Source organism: Protomyctophum parallelum (genome assembly GCF_964188405.1).
Source record: "Protomyctophum parallelum genome assembly, chromosome: 1".
NCBI lineage: Eukaryota > Metazoa > Chordata > Actinopteri > Myctophiformes > Myctophidae > Protomyctophum > Protomyctophum parallelum.
In genome coordinates, this window is record NC_139697.1 from 35,350,380 (window position 1) to 35,365,923 (window position 15,544).

The 15,544-nt window shown below is 40.4% G+C and overlaps 1 protein-coding gene across 1 annotated transcript; it reads left to right on the top strand.

Annotated features, from left to right (window-relative positions):
• The first annotated feature begins 148 nt into the window (after nucleotides 1–148).
• Nucleotides 149–10,638, top strand: kdm1b (lysine demethylase 1B). The gene is made up of 21 exons (XM_083762738.1): nucleotides 149–288; nucleotides 844–986; nucleotides 1,309–1,430; nucleotides 1,564–1,653; nucleotides 1,924–2,035; nucleotides 2,390–2,503; nucleotides 3,058–3,096; nucleotides 3,511–3,703; nucleotides 4,568–4,752; nucleotides 4,981–5,151; nucleotides 5,631–5,705; nucleotides 5,802–5,936; nucleotides 6,566–6,737; nucleotides 6,919–7,046; nucleotides 7,163–7,294; nucleotides 7,393–7,467; nucleotides 7,607–7,723; nucleotides 7,971–8,096; nucleotides 8,532–8,654; nucleotides 8,787–8,939; nucleotides 9,292–10,638. The coding sequence occupies exons 1-21, from the start codon at nucleotides 273–275 to the stop codon at nucleotides 9,373–9,375; spliced, it is 2,505 nt and encodes an 834-aa protein (XP_083618864.1). The 5' UTR covers nucleotides 149–272; the 3' UTR covers nucleotides 9,376–10,638.
• Nucleotides 10,639–15,544: the final 4,906 nt, after the last annotated feature.

The window sequence follows — 15,544 nt, forward strand, 5'->3', positions numbered from 1 at the left end:
AATAGTTGTGTGCTTTTCATAGAGTTATGGTCCTTTTATGTTGAACAGAAGAGCGTATCTCCGTTGCTATGGTTACTCCCGTACGGCGAGCAGTAGACGTCAAAACTCAAAGCGCACCTCCTCTTCCTTTAAAAAACCGGAAGTGGTTATCTGGAGACAACAGCGCATTGATTGCTCCTTATAATAAAGGGAGCGACTAAATTAAAGTATTCTTATAATCCGATAAAACATTCCAGTAAATCCTGCGTCGCAGACCAAAAACACAGTCAGCTATGCTGACAGACACAGGTGAGTGTTGATCCCATGCTATTGCTATTTTTCGCCATGCTTGAAGCGTCACACACTCTTTCTGACAGTGTTATTGTTAAGCTGGCTGGGACAGCTTTGCTGCATATGGGCACATTATTTGTTACCATTTATTTACTCTTAAAGACAACAACAATAACTATAATAATGATAATATTTCGACTTACGCCATATCAAGGTTTTACCATTTGTTTTGTTTACCACCACAAGGATACAGTTTTGCGTCTGCTTATAAGCAGGCGTTCCTATTTTGGGATGATTTTTTTTTTAATTTTCGAAATAATACATTTCAGCAAAATGGGGCTTAAAGGAGTAGTTCACCCAAAAATGACTAATATTATATTTTCCATCAATCACAATTACACATCCCATGAAGCCTTGAATCAATGGGAAATCTCCATTAGGCCTAATTCAAGGCTTCATGGGGTGTGTGATTGATAGAAAGTAAATATATATATTTTAACTACTCCTTTTAAGTGACTACAAAGGCCCCATATGTGTGCTTGGCTGTGTGTAATCATGTGTTGGATGTTACAGATTATACTGGGACTGCCTCTGGTGCTCGGCGGGGGAAGAAGAGGAGCTCAGGGGACTCCCCAGGAGATGGTCAGTCCCTGCGTGCGTCTGGAAGGCAGGTCAATGTCCGAGTGAAACGCACCAATAACCCTCCACCTGGGCAGGTAAACTAAGAATTATACTGCATATATTTTATATTGTATCATTTTAATATCCCACAGCCTCTGGGGAAATTCTGTCGGTATCGGCTTCACCCAGCTGATGGCTACTTGGTATTTACAAATTGACCATGGAGGGTGTTTGCAGTCAGGGGTTAAATTGTTTTACTCGGGGAGCCATAACCAGCAGTGACCAAAGCTGACATTATTCTTTTAGTTTTTAATAGTACCTGAAGGTTACCTAAACCGTCAGTGGTTTAGGTGATGCAAGTGTTTATATAATATTACACACTATAGATTGCAATTCACACCAGATGACACATTTCAGGCCAAAAGGAAAGCCACAGACACGGAGGAAGAAGAAGATCAATCCGAGAAGAAGTATAGGAAATGTGAGAAAGCAGGTTGCTCTGCCACGTACCCAGTGTGCTTTGCAAGTGCATCTGAAAGGTATCAATCAAATCTCCACATTTTGAACATGAATGAACTCCTTCAAAACTGTCCAAGTATCCACCTTGCTTATCATTTAATGTAATAAAATAAAAAACAATGTCCTTACTGTGTTCTTTATGTCTCTCATCAGGTGCGCCAAAAACGGATACACCTCTCGCTGGTACCACCTCTCCTGTGGTGAACACTTCTGCAATGAGTGTTTTGATTACTACTATAGAAGGTAAAAATGGAGATATGGAAATAAAGACAATTCCCTTTAGCCACATTAAAAAGCTGTTGATTTTGTGGAAGATGATCTGAACATGAGTTATGCTTAATGTTTTACTTCGTATAGCAGTGTGTGTTGTGCTGGAAATAGCAGATCTACAAGCTCACATTGCTTTGCACCACGACACGTTGTGAGCTTGAAGTTCAGTTATTTTTGGCGCACAAGACCGGCACTCAACAAAAGTATAAATCAGGCTTTACGTTTCTGTTCCTAAACTGTCAGCCACAAAGACGGCTACGAAACCTATTCAGCCTGGAAGAAGGTGTGGACCAGTAATGGGAAAAGTGAACCCAGCCTTAAAGCGTTCATGGCAGATCAGCAGCTGCCGTACTGGGTAAGAGCAGTGCGTTTCCTTTTTAAGCCATTTAAACCTTATATACTTTGTTGACTTGTTGTCCCATAGGGCTCTATACTAGGCTTCCTCCTTTTTCCATCTACACTAAACTTGTAGATCTGCTCATTTCGAGTCGACAAACATTTGCCCCACAATAGGGATTCTAGGGTTCACGTGGTTAAACATCTGACACATGTTCTGTCTAAGTCTCCATATTCCTGTAGCCTAACTTGTACTCTGTTTTTAGGCAAGCAGCACTCACTCACTGTCATACGATGAAAAATAACGGAAGCTTGAGCCTTGTACGAAAGGTGTGGTTCTAAATACATGGTTTGGACCTCTGTTTCTGAGCAGGTTCAGTGCACTAAACCAGACTGCACGAAGTGGCGCCAGCTCACCAAGGAGATCCAACTCACTGCTTCTCAAGCAGCAACATATCGCTGTGGCATGAAGTTCAATAATGTCAAGGTAAATACACCAGCTCAGTGGCCTTGTGATTAGAGTCATACAAAAGAGTAAAGGTCATTACACACTGGCGAATTGGCGACGCGATATATTGGTGTGAATAATTCGCATTTAAAAAAAAACAATTGAAGTCCATGCAAGCTTCCACATCAGTGGCGAATGTGCGAATGTGCGAAAATGCGACCGTTTTCGCTTTTATTTGTTCGCTCTGGTGTCGTATTTTGCAGAGATTCGCAGGCGAACTGCAACATGCAATATTTCGCATTTTCAGATCGCTTATTCGCATCGCGTCGCTAATTCGCCAGTGTGTAATGACCTTAAGACTATAAAAATGGTACTCGAATCCCTCCCTGCTTGGCACTCAACATTAAGGGTATGATTGGGGCCCGGGGGGGGGGGGGTAAGCCTCCGTGCATCAACCTGCCTCATGCTACAGAAACGGAAGATAGGCGCCTGACCTATTGTCCACATGGCAAAATGACTTCCATAAATACATAAGAGAAAAGTGTTAACAGGCTGTTCAGCATATTTCATGCTTGTCACAATGTTGCTTACAGAGTGAAGGGTCAGACCAGTGCTCCCAACCAGAGGACTTGGTGAGTGATAAACAAATAATAATACAGCTGAATGTGTGCTATTATAGTGGTATAATCCCAAGCAACTTTCTAGGCAAAGCACTGCTATATTATTTTTCTACTTTAGGTTCCAGTCCATTTTTCCCAATAATGTTTTCATAAATCATTTACCAAAACATATGACTAAATACTGTATGATGCAGTACTTTGACATGGTTAATGCTGGTTAACTGTACACTAATTCCTAGTTTAGGCTTGTCATTATTATAAACCTGGCCAAATATTTACGTTTTGTATTTATATACGGTATATATTTTCTTCCAAAAATAGCCAATTGTATGTTCACAACGTGTAGATCGGCTATCGGTCTGTTGTTTTAGGACCAACCCATCCAATGTATAGTAACTGTTATGTTGTTTTGTCTACACTGTATAGAGAGTGGCTGAAGTGATAGACAGCTGGTGGCATTCAATGCTGATCTTGCCACCACTGTTTAAAGACAGTCCAGCCAGTCCGTTCCTTTCTGCCTACTACCCTGACTGTGTTGGCATGAGTCCATCAGGATCCCCCATTAACACTTCTCTGTCAGACCTGAGAGCAGAGCACTGCAGAACCGTCCAGCCTCAAAGTAAGTTTGGGACATGGAAAGGAATGGTCTAATTTGACTGTTTCATGTTCTACCTGGCATTTGACAAATCAAATCTGCACACCAGTATTGTGCTCCCAGTGTGGAATTTCATTCGAACAACATTTTCACTGTGGAGCTAGAAATGGCTTAAACCTTAAAGGACCACTTCACCACTTTTCAACCTATCTTCATATAATTGGTCCTCACTAATGTTCATGATAAAATGCCACCATTTTTGTCTACTCCGTCTGTGTCTCATAGGAGGGCTGGGGGCAGTTCAGAAACCCGTCCACCAGTGACATCATCGATGGGGAATCCAAGCTAATAGAAATTGCAGGCCTTCTATTTCTGAAAAGTTGCAATGCGATAATGAAAGCCATCGTTCTCATGATAATAAAAATCTAAATATTTTTTCAAATAAATCTTATTTAAAAATAAAATCTGCCTAATGATGATTTCACTGGTGGATGGGTTTCTGAGCTGCCCACAGCCCTCCTATGAGACACAGACTGAGTAGGAACACATTGTGGTATTTTATCATGAACATTATTGAGGACCAATTATATGAAGATAAAAGTGGTGAAGTGGTCCTTTTTAAGGCAAATTATTCCCATTTGAATTTCATGCAATACCTCACTCAACCATTTCTCTGGTTCATGTTTGGCATTAAATGCAATCCCTTTATGAAATGTATTTAACAACTTAACAAGTCTAACCATTACAGGAGAGCAGCTTACTCTGAGGGAGCATTGGCTCCAAATTGTGCCATTAAATGAATCCTACCAGAATGTACCTACCGGTATGTGTATGTATATTACTATATTCTTATATTTTAGCCATTACAATAATGCTTGTTTCCCACAGTTCCAGGTATGTGTCCTTACTTCCAGCCCTTCTATCAGCCCAATGAGTGTGGTAAAGCCCTGTGTGTGCGACCAGATATGATGGAACTGGATGAGCTGTATGAGTTTCCTGAGTTTTCTCGAGATCCCACCATGTACCTGGCACTGCGAAATCTCATTCTGGCCTCCTGGCACAGGGACTGTACGGTACAGTACAGATTACTAACAAATAATGACATCCAATAATTTTATCTTTTTCTTGTTTGATGCATTTAAAACTCTGTGCAAATGTTTGCTTCCTGTGCATGTAGCCTTGAAGTGACCACTGGCACCTAATGTGTATGAACAGATGAAATAAAATGTTTCAGGAGAAACAGTGAAAAACAGTGGAAAAACACTTGAACCTCCTTTGTTTCATTCAATCGACTCATTCAGGAGGTGCTGACTCCCCAGAAGTGCGCTCAACATGTCATCGTCCGTGGCTTGGTTCGTGTGCGCTGTGTGCAGGAGCTGGATCAGGTGCTTCGCTTCATGACCAGGAAGGGCCTCATTAACACTGGAGTGCTGGCAGTCAAACAGCCTCTCTTGCCTGAGAAATACCGCTCTGTGAGTGTTGACTCCTGTCATTTTTCACCTCCTTTTGTTTTTTGAAGTAGCAATTACTTTGGCCCTCTTTTCTACCCAATTTAGTCGTTAAGCCAATTAATTCCCCCCACTGCTTCCCACTGCTGTTTTACTCTACTGGCTCACCTGCCAGTGAGGAGCCCACACCAGGAGGAAGTAGAGCCTTTGTCCTACTCCTCCCACTCAACATTACCCGCTGAGAGGAACCTCCCCAGTCTATAGGACTACATGCAGTGACAAATATCCCCACACGGCTTTCGAAACCTGTAGACTCTGTGGTGGTGGTAAGGGACTATACCGCTGCGCCACCCGAGCGCTTTTCACCTTGACTTATTCATGAAATCATTTGACAGGTGTTGACTCTTGCTTTGAAGCATCTCAGCGATGGTAGAGTATCTTGCTTTGACAATTTTAGGCAAAATACTGCATAGTATCTCTGTAAATTATTCTTGTCTTCGCAGAAAAATGTGATTGTGATCGGAGCGGGGGCGTCGGGACTGGCTGCTGCACGGCAACTGCAGAACTTTGGCACGCAGGTTAGCCTGCTAGACCATCAAACTAAAGTATCTTCCAGTACATTGGCAGATTTCAGCAATGTTCCCTAATCCTGTGCAATATGAATGATGTTCCAGGTGGTGGTGCTTGAAGCAAGGGACAGAATTGGAGGCCGTGTGTGGGATGACAAATCTCTAGGCCCCACTGTGGGCAGAGGAGCTCAGATTGTCAATGGCTGTGTGAACAACCCTATCGCTCTGATGTGTGAGCAGGTGAGACTATTTTTTTCCTTAGACTTATGTGAGAAATCCTTTGAATAAAGTTTGACTTTACCCACCTAAAGTAAGGAAGTCGGTTAAATAAATACTAGAATAATAAATACCAGATAGGTTTGATGGTCCCATCAGGATGCATGCCCTAATAATAGAGATGTATGCAGTGAACTGACTAGAGCCATGAAACAGTACTGTGGCATGACTACCAGTTATAGATCGTCCTTACCGTCTTCCTCTCTCTCCCTCATTCCATCATTCAAATGTGTGTGTAATGCACAAAGTCTGATTGTAAATTCAATGTTTCATTCATTAATGTTTGTTTTACCAGACAGTCAAAGGTTGCAATTTGAAATGTCTTGTTTTTTTTGCTGGCACACAGTCGCTTTGCGAGTCCTTTGCGAAAGGAAGTACGTGCTGTATGTCATTAACAATATGGCTAGACAAGGTGACAGTCAATTGTACATAAAACTGAAAAGTAATGGCAAGTAGGATGAGATATACACAGCTATATCTGAAAGGTGGTAGACCATGGATTGAGAGATCAGACCTGTGTCTATGTGGGGGGCGAGACACTCCGCGTGAGATAAGAGAGGCATAGATGTCATCTTTACCTTTCTTGTGAGCAGATGGGTGTCAAGATGCACAAGCTAGGAGAGCGGTGCGACCTCTTCCAGGAGGGAGGGCGGGCCACTGACCCAGCCATTGACAAGCGCATGGACTTCCACTTCAACGCCATCCTGGACGTAGTGTCGGAGTGGAGGAAGGACAAGTCACAGAACCAGGATACCCCTCTAGGAGGTCCTGCACTGACATTACAACATTATTATTATGAAGATTATTATTACTCTTTGTTCCACACTTAAAAATACATATTTGGATGCTAATAATAATACTAATAATAATTGTATAGAAGAACATGTATTCTCCATAAAACCCTCCATATAATTAATTTGTATGCATTTTCATCCATTCCTTACAGAGAAAGTCCAGGAGGTCTACAAGAACTTTCTGCAAGAGTCGGGTATCAGCTTCAGTGAGTTGGAAGAGAAAGTGCTTCAGTTCCATCTCAGCAACCTGGAATATGCCTGCGGAAGCACTCTGGACCAGGTCTGACTGAAAAATATCCATATTTGAAGCTCTTCAGAGATTGTGCATGCAAAATAAATTTCAATATTTTGTTCTGATGTTTTATATGATTTAACATTTTTATTGTATTTCTGTAGGTGTCAGCTAGATCCTGGGACCACAATGAGTTTTTTGCCCAGTTCTCAGGAGACCACACCTTGCTCACCAAGGGCTACTCTGACATCCTCCACAAACTGGCTGAAGAACTTGATATACGCATTAAGTGTCCGGTTTGTCATCTCTAAGTCCCTTTTCAAATGTCACTCTTGTCTTACCTCTGTTGGGTATATATTCAATATATTGTAATGTTTTTGTTTAACTGTTTAAGGTTCAGTCTATTGACTACTCAGGTGATGTTGTCAAAGTTACCTCCACCAATGGCTCTCAGTGGACAGCACAAAAGGTAAAAGTGAAATTGTGAGATATAATGGAATTACAGAATGAGTTTAAGGCATCGTCTCTATTCTTTTAATACAAAGAAATACCAGTGAAAGATTATTAAATAATTAATTTAATTTGAACACTTTTGCACCCATTTTTAGGTTCTTGTTACAGTTCCATTGACTTTACTTCAAAATAACTTGATTCAGTTCAATCCTCCACTTCCCGAAAGAAAGCTGAAGGCAATTCATAGTCTTGGAGCAGGTATCATAGAAAAGGTGAGTAATATTTTTGAATTTTACTGGCTGTCGACTACCACCAGCTATCATTCAAAACTTTGTAATCTGTGACTGGTAACTGTGGCGTAACCTCAAATTTGCTGTATTGTATAAGTCATGCTGCTTGCTAAAGTGCCTGCAGAAGTTGATTTTTAGCAGATTTTCTGAGATGTACTGTACCACAGTGAATTTCCTGCCATGTCTTGGTCACTTAACGAATGAAACATTGCTTTAAAACATTCTGCAGATCGCGCTGCAGTTTCCATACAGATTCTGGGACAACAAGATCCAAGGAGCAGACTATTTTGGTCACATCCCACCTAGTCCGGACAAGAGAGGGATGTTTGGTGTCTTCTATGACATGGATCCACAGGTTTGAATTTGAATGTTTTTACCTGATAAGCTGTGATTAAAGAAGCACAACGGCTAATATTACCCAGGACTTAACCTATGAGAGAACAAATGAGATTTGATTGCTATTGGCTCTAATGGTCAGTGTGGAAAATAGGAATAATTGACCGTAATGGGTTGCAACTATCGATTATCTATTACTTTTTCAATTAAATCGAATAATTTAAATCTGTTTTAAATTATGAACCTGTCTAATTATACTATATCGTACGACAGTATTAAAAATGGTGAACTGTCTATATACTATTTTCTTATTTACGTCATAAATCATTTATTAGAGCTTTCGATTAATTGTTTATGTTGGAGAGTCCTATTCATTTGCTTTTTAGGAAAATGAGATCCTTGACCTCTATGAACTAGTAAAGTGGCACTAATTCCATCTTTGCATGATCTGCAGGGTAAGCAGTCAGTCCTCATGTCTGTTGTCAGTGGTGATGCTGTAGCTTGCATCAGGGAAATGGAGGAGAAAGAGGTGGTAGAGGAGTGCATGAAGGTCCTGCGTGAACTCTTCAAGGAACAGGTAACACCATCATGTTGTAGGACTGCAGCTTTCCTTAGAAATTACCTGGCTGCATTCACTCACATGCAGAGTTTGCAGTCGGTTTCTATTTGCTTACAATCAATGTAACCTTATTTCTTTCCTTTTAATTAGGAGGTCCCAGATCCTATGAATTTCTTTGTCACCCACTGGAGCAAAGACATATGGGCTCAGATGTCCTACAGCTTTGTGAAAACCGGAGGCAGCGGAGAGGCCTATGACATCATTGCTGAGGACATACAGGGAAAAGTCTTCTTTGCTGGCGAGGTGAGTTTTTCAGTTAACTCCGTCCTGTTGTATGACATGGTGTTTGAATTGGGTGGTCCCTGGTTGGCTGGGTGTCTCAACGAACACAATTAGCCCTTTTGAGGGTGGAAAGGCAGGTGGGGGAGGGCACATGGGGAGATGAACTGCATGCTTTATGTCCTCCTGAATATGAAACTCCTCACTGTCAGATGGAAAGAAGCAGACTGCCTACAGGGGTCAGCAGCAACAAGGGACTGTAGTGCAGGGGGACTTGAAGAGGAATTGACAGGACTGAATTGGCGTAATTGGTGGGGTGGGTACACTTTTTTGCCTTTTTTTTCATGCAATTATTTCTATGGCTTTATATTGTCAGGCAACCAACAGACACTTTCCTCAGACTGTGACGGGGGCATATCTGAGTGGGGTCCGAGAGGCCAGCAAGATGGCTGCCATGTAAATCTTCCCAGAGAACACTCCAAACACCAGCACAGACACATTGCACAGAACAAAACCATCAGGCAGTCTCAACCCATTCCCAGTTACCGGATTGTTCCGCATGAAAAGAATGGACTTTTACAACCACTGTTCTGTACGCTGTACTGATCGGTAAGACTGTTTCCAAACAGCAGGAGCAAAGAGGGCTTGTCAATTAATAGGTTCAAATCGTCAAAAGCAGGAATTAAAGCACTTTTTTTCCAAAACTAAATATCTGGTGGTAAAAAAAAAATTATGTCAGCAACAAGAAGGAAAATCATGAGATTGTTTCGACAGCTGCACAGTATAGTAATTTGTTGTGTTAATTTAACTTACCCTTTCTGGTAATTTTTTTCACTCTGGCTACACTAGCTCTTTTTGACCCCCAGTGGTGTATTAATGGTGATTTATACTTGGTTGGCAATAGCAGATCTATAAGCTCACAATGCTTTGCAAGCTTTTAGATTGGCTTTTTTCCCCCCAAGCCTTATTTGTCACTGTATGAGACATACAACGAAACTTTGTGTCGTTGTATGTCTTTATGTGTGGCTTTAAAGTTGGTCTGACTATGCCCTAAAAGCATTTCTATTTACTGAGATTTTCATAACAATTCCGTTTTGAGTGATAAGGATTTATGAAACATTGGCATACTCTTAATTGTTCACAAACTAAGGATTTTAGGTACAGTATATATACCAATGATTTCCACATCTTAAAAGGAGTATGGCTGTGTGTCCACCTGTTGGTACAAATTGTGAACTTAAAATGGCCTCAAGGATAGTGGCCTCTGTAGTCTTTCTGCATTAGCACTTTTTGATTTAGAATGGGTCATAACTTTGTGACAGGCTGACTTTCCTATAAGGCTGATTATGTTCATAAAACACCAAATAGTCCACTTTCTCAGGGATGTGATCAGGACGACACCAAATTGCAGAACATAATGAGAGAAAAGCAAGGGAACAGGACATCTTCAATAGAAATAACTGAGTGTTGTCAAAACAAATAGTAAGAAAATCACATCCCTCTTAAGGATTCTTTGAGATACTTGATAATTAGTGTCCACATCTTTGGAATGGGACAATATTGAAAGTCATCTTTGAGTAATGTTAGCTATTGAAGCTTTATTTGTAGGTTCCTGTATAGCGTTTACACTTTATTTCCAAGTGTCAATACATCTAGCTAATCACGTTACTATGCCTGAATATTTATCCTGTACATGTGTAATAAAAGGAGCTAATAACTGCCATCATATTGTCTTGCTTCTGTACAAGGTACTATGCACAACTACATGGAAAATGCTATAACACTGGACTGGCAATGGTGCTTGCATCATTAGTGCCCGCCGTTGATGACATATCCTACAGTGGTTCTGCTTAAAAATCAGTGGAAAAGTGAGTTCACTAGAAAGCACCAGGAATCCAGAATGAAACCGGTGGTAGAACCAACATTATCATGTGGGAAAAGTGTGTTCAGCGTGTTGCTACCTACAAAATGTAGACTGCAGACATGGAATCTTTTTGCCCATGTTGTTCTGCAAACAGCTTCAACCTCCACTGGTACCTCATGGAAGGGCATTTCTTATTTGTGATGATTGTAGATTAATTTCCCTGCCTCTCAGGCAATTTGCAAAATGTGTGCGTATGTGTTTAGGGGTGCCTTAATGTGTCAAATATAATGTATAATATACAGTATGTGTATGTTTTTATTTAGTTTACTTATGTAAACCAAAATAATAACACCTTCAAGATTGTTCTTGAAAATGGCAGATTTTCAAATATCCATGGCAAATGTTTAAAGTTGGCCAACCAAAGTGGTTAAACCAATTTAGAAGCTATATTAACAATGTTGCTGGCCCTATACTATAAAACTAACATAATCTTCAATGCTAACTTGTTGGGTCCATTTGGTTTAATTGTGTAGTACATTCTGAGAGTAGCCTGAGGAAGGTCGCACAACCGAAACCTTGCTCCTAAAATACATTATTCTCTTGAACCAGCAAGTGGCAGTGTGCAGGTCAGTAGGCCAAAACTCAAACACTACCATGGGAAACTTAAAATGACTAGGGTGACATCTGGTGGCCAGATACCTTATTGTTTAATTGCTTGTCATTCTTTGTCCCTTAAACCGGGAATTGTACCCAAGTGTTCATAGACTGCTTTACTAATGAAACATGGTTCTATATCAACACCTCATTGGGGTACAAGCATCAAGGCATTATGATTAGGGTATAATTAAAAACTGTCTTTATTTTATTCACCTTTCCCTTTTTGCTGCACTGATTCTCTCCATCTCCTTGCTCTCTTTCCCTCTTTCTCTTACCGTCCCCAGTTATTCTACAATCTCGGTTTTGTGTAATAATGGCATGTAGCTTTGAAAGTCAGTTTGCTGTTTCCTTATCTTGGCACTGGGATATTTGTGTGTGGACTGGCTGCCTTTGCACAGGGAAGTGTATTTTCTACATTTACCCATCCCAACTACAAACCTTGTTTCTCAGACGGCATCTTTACTCTGTTATGGACCCATTATACGTTATATTTACTATTTAATTTCGAGCATTCCAAATGGAGGCACATTGGTCACCGTGTCAATTATATTCAACCCTAATACTGGCACTACTAACATTACAGCAGAGTGATCACTTGTACCTTAGATCTTACATTAATATTATTAATTATGTTGGGATATTAATGTGAATAAATTAACTACAACTCAAACATTTGTTTTATATTTAATGATGGTGAAAACAACTTATTTTTTAACTATATACAATATATATATACACACACGCATACAAAAATGATTACAAATTAACTGATTTCTACATGACATTTGATAAAACATTACTGAAAATAATTGAAAATGAGTGGTATACAAAAACTATTTACAACTGTACAATATGTGAATTGTACTAAAAGTTTGAAAATGTCATGTCCAGTTCACGATGAAAAGCTCACAAGTAGCACCTCTGGTTTCCGGTTTTACCTTTCAGAAGCCTTTTCTTCTCGTCTCTCAGTGTCTTGCGCTCTGAGGCAAGAACCAGCAGTCTATCTCCTCTCCGTCTTGGAGACTCGTTTGTGGTATTAGGGGTGTGTGTGTGTGTGTGTAGCTCTTTTGCTATGTACAGTATGTTCAGAGTGTCTTTGCAGTTCATCGAAGAAACATAGTCACAGACTTCGGGGGTGGGGAATCTGGGGATCCTCTTTGGCTGTAAAGATTCTCTGGGACTGAGTCTATCCAGAGAGCCATACCCGTCATCAGACTCATCTTTGAAGAGGTGACGTGTATATTCTGTGTTGGGGTTGTAGGACTTCACCTGGAAATCGACCTGGAAATTAAACAGAATATTGTTATTATTAAATATTCATCTCAGATTAACTTAATTTAAGACCCTATTTATTTTAATAGTGTAGAGCAGGAAATTAAAAAGACAGTAACAAATGCTTGTGAATTCATATTTACTGATTATACTATGTGATACTGTACATGTACTGTTGCACTTGCTATGTCATTGTTGATGTTAATGGAAACATCAAAACTATAGTATAGTGTTAGATTACACTTTGGCAGAGGTTTGGGTTGCAACAAATTTAGTAGTCAAAATCTACTGAAGATGTCATCAGTATTTGGAGTTATAAAATCCTTGCAAGACAAATATTTACCAAAGTGTATTTTTTTTCTTTAACCCATTCTGACCGGGCACCCATTTTGGTGTTAGCATCATGTTATGCTTTATCTATTGAAAAATAGCAGATCTACAAGCTCATATCGCGCCACCGAGTGGCGCGATATGAGCTTGTAGGTCTGCTATTTTTGAAAAATCGAAGAACGACTGACGGTTTTTTAATCTGATCTCAGGTCAGAATGGGTTTAATCAGACCAGTGTGTGTCCCCAGTGGAAACCTCGTATGAATCTGATCTCAGGTCAGAATGGGTTTAATCAGACCAGTGTGTGTCCAGTGGAAACCTCGTATGAATCTGATCTCAGGTCAGAATGGGTTAACATGCCAATGTCCATTCTTAGTAAAAACTAAATAAGTCAACACTTACATCTGCAAAATGTTGTGGTGGGTCCATGACAGGCACTGTGCAGACTGCCTTAAAAGTACTAGTAGTACTAATGGTAGCTGCTGAAGAACCACCGCCCATTGCATGCCATTGTAGGTTGTGTTGGGCTGGAGGTAGTAGCACATTGTCCTGGAAATCCACCTGGAAAATAAACAGATTAAGAATTATTAACCTGATAAGACCACATTTCCTTTTCAAAATAATACATGCAAATACATGCTTACTGATTAATATCATGTAATGCTGTAGGCCTACTTTTAGTAGTTACTGTAGCTTTTTTTTAAATGTTCTTTAATAACATTTGGCCTATCTTGTATATGTACCAAATTCATGTTATAATTTTATTTGAATGTGTCTGCAAATTATTTTAATTTCTATTTGATTTGAGGTATCTGTCATGGGTCATGGCAGGCATGATTATGCAGATTTAATTGAGACATGCAGATTCAACTGAAAAACAAATAGGCTAAAGGGGTGATAGTCCAGCATCTGCACTGCATGGTGTGGCCTATTTTCACCATGCATTGTAAATAATCGTATTTCGTACTGTTAGGGAGAATATTTTGATTTGAATCATGTTATAACGGTTTAGCCTGGTTAATAAACCAGACTAATATCGCACGGACCGCGCCGGCAGGCAATTTATTTTTGCCAACGGCAGATTCGGTCTGGTTTATTAACCAGGCTAATAACGGTTAACATGTGGAGATCTCATTAATGTTTTGGTTGGAGACTGGAGTTACATCGGCATGGCATGCAATGATGCAACTATACTTACTACTGAAAAAACATTTTGTATCAAATGTGCCAAATGCATGTCCGTTTGAAAAGTACCGTATTAATATTCAAGTGCTGTGCTATAAATGAAATGTAACATGTAACGGTTACGTAGGCTGCTACATTATCTCTCCTCCGGTACACGACGACAAGTTAACCAATTAAAGTGTCTTATCTTTAACTGACAACGATGAACATGTCAGTAGAGTACTGTAAACTCATAGGCTACTTTAGTGAATATACAAACAAACAACACGATGCATTTCAAACGACCTTATATTATGAAAAAAACATTTTGTATCAAATGTGCCAAATGCATGTCCGTTTGAAAAGAACCGTATTAATATTCAAGTGCTGTGCTATAAATGACATGTAACGTAGGCTACATTATCTCCTCCTCCGGTACACGACGACAAGTTAACCAAAGTGTCTTATCTTTAACTGACAACGATGAACATGTCAGTATAGAGTACTGTAAACTCGTACTTTAGTGAATATACAAACAAACAACGATGCATTTCAAACGAATGCATGTCAATTTATCGTTAAAACCTAGTTCTAGTCGACGCTTACCTGAACAAACGGTATCAACGGTGGGGAGACGTGTGGTCGATGGTCGATGGTCGTGTGATGGTCATGAGGAGTCAAACGGCTGAAACGGGGTTTGCTTCCACCGTGACCCATGATAACGGCTGCTAGCTCAAACTTTCTGTAACAGTTACAGGATAACTGAACCGAAATAATTCAGGCCGGATCAACAGATTCGACAAGGGAAGGCTGGGTTGTAGCTACAACGTTACTTCCACTATGCGTTGTCGACGTTTTTTCTGGTTGAAGCTTCGATGATGAGCGAAACCAATTCCGTGAGAGCTGGTCGAGTATTGCGATGAACACTGAAGGTTTAAACCGCGCGCTGCTACTTTTAACTGTACAGCGGCACACGGCTTGGCCAATCCTAGAGGCCGGCAGGTTGGGTTGGCCAATCAGGGAAGCCGCCAAGCGGTTGTGCCCGCTCCTAATATGGCATGCAACGTTCTTCGCGTCACCAGTAGTCTCGCGGTACCAGACTGTTGCCTCCGCGATTTCCAAGCTGGGTGCTATTGGCTATTGAGGCAACGTTCAACTAGCCTGGTTAATAAACCAGACCGAATCAGCCGTTAACCAGGCTAACGTTCAACAGACCTATCACCTGGATTGATGCGGTTGATATATCAGGTCCACGTCCATTACCGAAAAAAAGTCTCCCGATAAATAAATTACCTTCCGTTAGCGGTTGTTTTTATGTAAGTAAGTTACAAATGACACAGTGC

Coding starts and splice junctions, on each gene's coding strand:
- kdm1b (XM_083762738.1), top strand. Junction 5,152..5,630: donor TGCCTGAGAAATACCGCTCT/GTGAGTGTTGAC, acceptor TTGTCTTCGCAG/AAAAATGTGATTGTGATCGG. Junction 7,724..7,970: donor GAGCAGGTATCATAGAAAAG/GTGAGTAATATT, acceptor AACATTCTGCAG/ATCGCGCTGCAGTTTCCATA.